Genomic DNA, 9260 nt, shown 5'->3' with positions numbered 1-9260 from the left:
TGGAGTAATCCCATTCACTTTCCTACATCTTTGCACATAATTCCTTTAAAACTTTGTCCTTTATTGTAGCAATGTAAGCACGGATTACTCTTGTGCACTATTTTATTTTTATTTGGCTTTATAATTAACATTTCTTATATTTCCGTATTTATATGTATATATATATATATATATATACATATATATGAAACATTGACTATGAAAAAAACTTGGTCGCAGCCCGGACCGCGCATGCGCAAAATAGTGGCACCAGTCCACTGTCCCTGCCAGCTCAGCTGACAGCAGCAGCCAGATGATCATGGCAGACTCTGGAAGTAGTGAGGAAGTAGCCGTAATCGGTAACACCGATATCACTTCAACGGAATCAGAGAACAACCTTATAAACACGGTCGTACTTTCTGTTGTTCAGTCTAACAACCTTGCGAGAAGTTTAAAATGTATTTGTTGCACTTATAACAACGTTACAGTGAGGCCTGACGAAATGTTAGCTAGCGCTAGTTAGGAGTTAGGGACATACGTTCAACGACGGAGACTTTTCCACTGTTTTCAAAACGCTTCAACACTTTTGTGAATGGTTCATTGTTTTCACTGCTAAATGTAACCATTAGCTCAGCAGTGTTAAAGTTAAAGCTTCAAAATGTGCTGGAGCCACTTTTGTTAACCGTGATTCAAAACTACTGTTTAAACTTTTCTCCTGGCGTTAGCTTGCTAGCTAGCAAGTATGAATGCTAACGTTAAACTTTGTGTTTGCTTTAAATTAGCCTCATTCATGAGTAAGGTCTTAACCAACTAAAAATATGTCGTGAAAATGGGCAAATTCCTGGTGCAGAAATTACCTTTTTTAGTACTTTGTAGGTTTCTGTGTTGTCTTGTGACCTGCACACGTCTGTCACAACCTTGTTACTGTATTTCCAGTGGCAAATCAGATGCCCGTCCCTGTGTGTTCCTCTGCGCTTATGCTTGTCTGTCTGTGTCTGTTCTTTTAATCCCAGGAGACCACACCGGTTTATTCACCTGATTGTATTTTACCCCAGTGCTTCTTATATGTGTCACGTACCTCCTGTGAATTTCTTTTCTCATCAGCTGTTTTGGTCTGTGTAGATGGTGGAAAAAGGGTCAGCCCTGCTGAGGAAAATGGAGATAAGTGTGGGGGAGGCAGAGAAGAGAACAGGGAAGAACACTGTTAACATGCAGGAAACATATACTGTCTACCTCATAGAAGTACGGTAGGTTTATTTGCTTTTGTGCCATCAGTTAATTTTTAATCGGACTCAGTATAAAAGGTTTCCATGCAAACAGCTCTACATGGTGCCACAAATAACAGGAGGGTAAAAGAAACAGAGTAGTACCTACTGCAACTACAGCTATAGTTGCTTTTTCTTGCACAGTTTTGCCTCAGTCTCAGCTGCAGGAGTTACAATTTGTGCCAAAATGAGAAATGAGGCTTTAATGTAATTCAAACTTTGACATTTTGTTATAATGCAGTCGGCTACAAAAGAGCTTTGATTGGTGCATACAGCGGGGAAAATAAAGACAGCCACATGACCATACACACTTAATTACAATGAAACGTGAGTGAATGAAACAAGGCGCAGTATCTGAGTGATTTAAGTCATTACCTTGTTACCTTGTTAGGCTACTGCCATAAAAGAGTTCATTGCTGTGACTGGGTTGTGTAGTCGGCCTTAAGGAGCCTTCTGAGATTTATTTTTTGTCCTCAGCCAATACATTTAAATAATAATTTTATCCTATTCCTGAAATGAAAATGAGTAAGATGCCATAAGTTGCTCTTCCTGTGGCTCACATTGTTTTGAACTAGAGTATTATCTCAGATGTTTGGTAGGAACTAGGAGACTGACAGGAGCTACCTAAAATACTCTTTATTATTCACATTCTCGTGTCTGCAGGCCAGCTGAAACTGTCCCAGATGGAGGTACGCCAGCTGCACCTGACACTTTGTGGAGACGCTACAGTGAGTTTGAGCTGCTCAGAACATACCTCCTGGTTACATACCCCTACATCATCATCCCACCACTGCCAGAAAAAAGGGTGAGTGGCAGATAGGCAGTGTGCTAAAATTACTGAGTAAAAATCAACCCGGTGGGTTTAACTAATGACACAAAATCTGCCTTCACTTTCCTCATTGTTGTAAATGATAAATGCAATGTTTTTACTTGATTGTGTCTTGTAGGCTGAGTTCGTATGGCACAAGCTTTCAGCGGACAACCTCGACCCAGATTTTGTTGAACGGCGGAGAGTCGGTCTGGAAAACTTTCTGTTGCGTGTTGCATCACATCCTGACCTTTCCAACGACAAAATTTTCTTCCTCTTTCTGACAGAGGTTAGCAACCATATATCGCCTAACATCCCTTTCGTGCATGCAAAACTTGCACATTCACAGTGTAATAGAGATTTCAAACTGACAGTAGCATTGTTGGGAGACAATGAGAGAGACTTCACTGGTGTCAGGATGCTGCTAACGCGTCATGTGAAGTTATATAGTTCATATGATGTAAGGACATAAAGGACTTAAGGATGTAAAAGACGAAGCTGAGCTGTTTTCATTTGAAACCCTCTGCAATGAGACTTTCTGCAGAAACCTCTCATTAATCTTTACAATGGGAATGAGAAAGCCGGTAGTTTATGGGTCAGAACTGTTACATGCACTCGTACTAGTTTACCGTACCATACTTAATTGGGTTTGAATTGTATTTCTGCCCTTGTTAACTCATTGGATACACGGTTAAACTTCAGGGTTTGTATTTCATTGCAGTAAAAAGCTCAGCTCTGCCGCCTTTGATTTTTCTGTGCAGTGGTATTGTCAGCTGGAAGACCTTGTTTAAGACCCTGATTCTGATTCTGATTCTATTTACACACTATGGTTGATATATTTCTGTTTGTCCTCAGGAGAAGGGATGGAGGGAGGCAGTTTTGGAGACAGGTTTCCAAGACAAGGTACAGAAAGTTGTGCTTGATCTATTTTATTCTAAAACTGGGTAGTAAATTATATTTCAACAGTTTTGCAAACAAGCATCGTGTTGTTCTTGTCAAATTAATTTAATGATAATCATGTTGTTTTGTAGCATTATCAGTGTTTCAGGTTTCCTTAATGATATCAAACAGTATCTTAGATTTCCCTCTATGTCTTATTGATTGATATCGTCATAAAATGAGTGTAATTCTGTTCCCTACCAGGTTGACTCCAGACTTAAGTCTCTGAATGCCACGTTCAGAGTCAAGAATCCTGACAAGTGAGTGTGGAACACACATTTTTGTTAGCTTAGGTTTGCTTTTGTTTTTGTGGGATACATATGAATCACAGATTAAAGAACTACTTTGAAACATTAAACTGCGTTAAATATTAACGGTGTCTGTGTCTATGAAATGATCATACCAACATATTTAAAAGTAATTCACACTGATGCAACTCAAACTGACGTTTGAAGAAAAGAAATGGTTATATTAGGTAATGCAGATTAGGTAATGCAGAAACATGGTTTGGAAGATAACTCATTTGTCGTGTCCTCTAGGCGATTCACAGCCCTGAAACAGTACAGTGATGAACTGAACGCTGTCATCTCTCAGTTGCTCAGAGTGCGAGCGGTGAGTTTTTGCATATGCAAACAATAACAGTGAGTTACAACCCCTCTGTACTATGTTTCGCAGTGTAAATGTGACAAAAAACACTTGCAAAACTTTGGACTCGATGCAAATTCATTTCAGAGACTTTTCATATCAGATGTTTCTCTGTGAGTTGCTCATGTTTGTTTTGATTGTTATTATTCTAGCGAGTAGCAGACAGGCTGTATGGAGTTTACAAGGTTCATGGTAACTACGGCAGAGTTTTCAGGTGAGCGATGCATGGTCTATTATGAGTATTTGTACAATAATGAAATAATAGTTTAGACCCGATACAGGGCAGTACGTTTAATTTCAATAAAGCCTTGACCAGTCTTAAGCTGACTGAAAATTCATTTGGCATATGCACTGTTCTGCTGGTGGTGGTGATAATAAGTCATATTTGACATCACACTGAATTTAGTTTTAAAATAATACACACAGTAGTAATCTTTTCTGTGTGCATAAAGTAATGGGGACTGTTTGAAATTTTTGTTATTCATGGAAATCGATGTTTTGTCCTGTTTTCCTTGTTTCTCTATGAAAGTCAATATTTTATACTCTTGTTTGAAATGCATAACTAATAAAACTAATAAAAAGTGAGAGGAATTTAAAAAAAACATCAGTTGTTATCTGTATTATCTGGACCAACAAAGTTTTAATTTAATTATGTTTGATTTGTCATGTCTGTAGTGAGTGGAGTGCTATTGAAAAAGAGATGGGAGATGGACTGCAGAGTGCTGGACATCACATGGACACGTAAGTAGTAGACAGTAGTAATAGTAATAGTAATTAACAGTCCTGGGGTTATCTGCAGTACCAATAGACGTATCCACACACACTCTCACACGTGTTTGATCATTGTTGTTCCACTTATAAATGTGACTTTGTGTTTTTGTGTCCAGATATGCTGCATCAATTGACGACATTCTGGAGGAAGAAGAGCACTATGCAGACCAGCTGAAAGAATACCTCTTCTACACTGATGCTGTCAGGTAAGTTAGCATTTATAGGAAAGGCTTGTATAAGGTTCAGTTTGTGTTGAAACAACACACGGAAGGTGGTAAATCAACTGTATGGTCATTTTGGAGGATGTAGTTTGTGGTGCTGTTGACCTGGATTGAATTAAACACATGTAGCTTAACACACTGATTAAAATGGGTTTTGTCAAAATAATAGAAACAGTACAACAAAATGAAAACACAGTTGAATTAACAGCTCTCTCAGTTATTTTAAGCAAATACTGAATCCAGTAACCTTCATGAAGCCAAGATTTAGTGCAGGACTGTTATACTGTACCCAGTGAACTGGCAAGTGAGTGTGTATCTCTAAGGGGCTACCACTGAATACGTGTTAATTAGCTAAACTCTTGGCATGAAATATGAGAATTAGCTTCCTAAAGTTTTCAATAGTTTGAATGAAGGAATTTTTCTAAATGCGTGAAAGACGAAATTGATAATTAGCTATTGTATTAGAATCTATCTGACTGGATTGATTGTTTGCATAGCTGCAGTTTACATCAGGAGGAGGTGTATGCCTAAAGTAAAAGATGTCCCTCCTCCTGTGTCAGAGCAATAGTCAGTGATCATGTCTGGCATAGTTAGCGTGAGTGCTTTCACAAGTTAAATTCCCCTTTTTCAATTTTGATAAAAGCTTTTCCTCCTGTGTGTTTAAGAACTTTCTGTCTAAACCAGTTAAAGCATTAAAGCATTTTTCGGCAGAGTAAAGAATGTCATGTAGTTCTCAGCATAATTGATCGGCCAGAGATCAACTGTGCCTCACATTATTCTTATCATTATTATTATTATTATTTACATGAGCTGAAGAAGAAATTCTCTTTGACTGTTTTTATTATATATAGCAATGAGATGCTTTCATGTTGTGGGATTACAAATGATTTTAAACATCCGTCGATTTGTTTGCATGTCAAGGTCCGTATGTAGGAAACATGAGATGATGCAGTATGAGCTGGAGATGGCATGTCAGGACCTCGCCTACAAGAAACAACAGAAAGAGGAGCTGGTGACTGGGGTAATGCACATTATAAATGCCACACATTCTCTTCATACTCAGCCGTCATGAATGAAAGTCAAATGTTTGTTTAGAAAACTTGGGATTAAAATTGATGAAAGCGTAAGTAAATCTGATGATTTATGTGTTTGTGTATGTGTGACTGCAGACGGTGCGGGTGTTTTCACTGAAAGGAATGACCAGTAAATTATTTGGCCAAGAGACCCCGGAGCAGAGGGAGAGCAGGATAGCAGCCCTGGAGCAGAGCATCCAGGAGGGAGAGGAAGCGGTCTTGGAGAAGAACAGCGAGTGCAAGTAAGCCCAACACTGACAAATAAACCATCCACCTTTTCCAAGTTTCTCAATGTCTGCTTTTGTTCTTTTGCAAAATAGCTTTGGTTATTTACTGATGAATTGTTTCGAAGTGTATCACCGAAACTTATATTTTCCAAGCAGTGTCAAAGTAGTGACTGAAGGTACTCACTTAAACTTAAAACCGCAGATTGGGCGGCCTAAAGCCACCTAACAAAAGCCATCTGTATCAATATAAAAAGCAGGAACCAGTGGGAATATATGAGGAACAAACCAAGTGCTGCATTGTTTAGTTTCTTCTTCTTCCCCCTGCTGACTGTGGATTTGTGTACTTTTTTGTGATTGTGTCATCAGAGAGTTTGTGCGAACGGCGTGGGGCGACATTGAGCGTTTTAAAGAGCAGAAGGACAGAGATTTGCGTGAAGCACTAATCAGCTTCGCCATTATGCAGATCAGCATGTGCAAGAAGGTGCGTGATTTTTCATTTCTGCCGTTTGTGATCGTTCATGTGTACCTGCCAATTCTAAAAATGTCTTGGAATGTTTATTCTTCAGAAGCTCCACTCCTCCTCTGGTTTTTCCCTTAAAGTCACTCTCGTTTTCTGTTTCAGGGAATCCAGGTGTGGTCCAACGCCAAGGAGTGTTTCAACAAAATGTGAACCACTTCCAAATCCAATCACGCGGTGCACCAAAACAATAATTGCTCAAACTGTACAGACTGGGACCAGCGGCCATTGGTTATACTGCAGATTCGGAATGGGAGCCCAAATACTGCCAAATCCTTGTCACTTTCACTCATTGGCACGCGATCACAATTATTTACAAAGAGTGCGCATCATTAATTTGATCAGTTCCTTTTAAATTCTTAACAGTGCCCCATTTTTGACATTTCACTGGCAGTTCAAAGTCTCAGTGCTCGTCCTTAGTTTCACAGTTAACAGCATGTCTAAGAGAAAAAACCCAGCACTAATAATGCAGGACTGTTGCACACTGGACAGCTGTACAGTGTATTTCAGTTCTTTCCTCTCTCTATTTCTAAGCCAGACAAAAACAAGCAGAGTTCTACTTAAAATTTACTATTGACTTTACTTTACTTTAAATTTCAAGAAAGTGCTTTTAGCTTTTAGCCAGTGGTCCATGTGACTCGTTTTAGAGTTGCCAGCTTTGAAGACATTGAAACAAACTGGTACTGTGTACTTTTCCATATTTTACCTTTGAATATTTTCCATATGTGTTTGTTTCTATTGACAAGCTAAAGACAAGCTAAACATTATATATAAAAAAAAAAAACCATACTAGCATTATACTGCTGACCAGTTTCATGCATATGTTTGAGCTAATTGGTCACTGGTTGAAATCTGAAATCTTCAAGAGCATCTCTTTAAATAAATATGAAGGATTTTGTATTTCCTTCAAATTGCATAGACTGCCTCTGATAATAAATCCTGCCTTTGAAAAACGTCACGTTCAGATCTACTGAAGATAAAATGCTGGGAAACTGACTGAAAGGCAAGGGAACATGGCCCTCACTTCAGAATGCCACTACGCTTTCACATTTCCTGTTCTTTGCGTTCATGTAGTTATTCCATATCCATCGCACTGAAGTTTTTGTTATTATTGACGGATAGCCCGACCAAAGTGCTGATGACCAAGTGCAGATTATAGATGGAGAACTCAGAAGATGGGCAGTTAGAGTATTTAGAGAATTTTGTGGTTGTTTTGTGCCAAAAAAAAAGCATAAGTGCCTCCTTGATCTACCAAGTGCATCTGTAAATGTTAAAAGCAGCGCATGTACAGATCCACGGCCAAACATTTTCTTTGCTGTCAAGCTTTATATTCTCATCCCAATCATCAGTTGAGACCAAAAACGTCCTGACCTTATCTGCCCTCTGTCAATGTGCCTTTTATCTATGTTAAACTAATTCCCTGAGGTCAGAGTTGTGAAAAGTATTGATCAGAATGTGGAAATCATTATGTTGGATCCTCACAATCTGCAAAATTATACATAATACATATCCCATAGATAAAGAATACTCGTGCTACTTTTGCTTCTTTTACGGTATCAGTCTGAGAAGGAACAATTCCCACCGAATGGATCTGACATCTGAATGTGGTGCTGAGATCAGCAAATTCTTTTTATTTTTTTTCCCCAGAATAAAACACAATCACTTAAGTGAAATAATCTCAAATTGTTTTATATTAAATGTGTCAAATGTAATCTTGCTAAGACACTAATAAACATATTTCTTTTGTACATATTTTGTTGCGTCTTTATATAAACTGTCTAAAGAATGAGTCGGTGATGATCCCACACACCAGGATGAAATGCAGCCTCAGGTTTCACCTCACATTTAGAAATGTCTCTTGATTTCTGACGTATTTTGCTTTTCACCAGCCGCTCTGTTTGTGGCATAACAATGAGAGTAACTGCCTTTTAATGAAGCACGTCTGAAAGTCAGCGACAGCGCACCTCGTCACCCCCTTGGCTGTCTTTTTGCTCACGACGCCAGCGGTGAGAAGAAACTAAAATGTGTGGCAGTATGTTTAAACTCATCTGTTGGCTGCTTTAATATGAATTCAGCTCCTCCGTTGTGGATTCATGAATCGACTGTTGTGAATCGTTCTTAAACACATGGATGAATATGACATTTAGGCATGACTGAGAGACCACAATAAATTTATTTTCTGCCGCAGAGGAGGGTGATCTCCATGCGAATATGCTTTGTGAATCATTCTGTGAGAAAATTGGTTACAGGTGCCTTCAAGGAAATTGGGAATAAATGTCGCCCCCTGTCGGTCGATACGAGTAATAACATTAAAGTTTGGCAGAGAAGACATAGGCTTAACAAAAAAAAAAAAAAAGAAAATGGTAGGAAAGGAAAATATTCCCATTTAATATCCACCTACTGGTTGGCTTGCATGAGGTCATATGTGGCTTTCTTAAATAGGAACCTACCATTATTTTAACATTAAAAACAGACCGAGCCCGTACATCTTAAAGTCCAATAATTGTGTATTCACTTCAGAAACTTCCACTCAATCTATGTAAATTACAGTTATTAGGGCTATAAAAAAGTATAGAGTGCCTAAATCATCCACTTTTAAGCCAGTATGGGAATGTTTCAGTCATGTTATGTTAAGTGATCCTTTCAGGTACTTCAGTGTGGTGGATCCTGTCAGCTGGATGGACAGAGTAAGTAGCCTCCAATTAAGAATTTACCACTGCGCACTGACAATGGAACCACCACTGCTGTCATATAAATGAAGACGACTTGAATGATATATTAAGTCTTGCATGGAGTTTCTGGTTAATTGAGATTT

The 9260-nt window shown here is 38.7% G+C and overlaps 1 protein-coding gene across 1 annotated transcript; it reads left to right on the top strand.

The window, feature by feature from the left end:
- Positions 1–258: 258 nt before the first annotated feature.
- Positions 259–8467, top strand: LOC311488090 (sorting nexin-4-like). The gene is made up of 14 exons (XM_084544598.1): positions 259–388; positions 1102–1226; positions 1908–2049; positions 2192–2341; positions 2908–2955; positions 3196–3251; positions 3531–3603; positions 3789–3850; positions 4312–4377; positions 4524–4613; positions 5550–5649; positions 5798–5943; positions 6295–6409; positions 6551–8467. The coding sequence occupies exons 1-14, from the start codon at positions 293–295 to the stop codon at positions 6596–6598; spliced, it is 1317 nt and encodes a 438-aa protein (XP_084400724.1). The 5' UTR covers positions 259–292; the 3' UTR covers positions 6599–8467.
- The last annotated feature ends 793 nt before the right edge of the window (positions 8468–9260 follow it).

This window comes from Chelon labrosus (assembly GCF_963514085.1).
Source record: "Chelon labrosus genome assembly, chromosome: 5".
NCBI classification, from domain to species: domain Eukaryota; kingdom Metazoa; phylum Chordata; class Actinopteri; order Mugiliformes; family Mugilidae; genus Chelon; species Chelon labrosus.
This window is presented reverse-complemented; position numbering and strand designations above follow the sequence as displayed.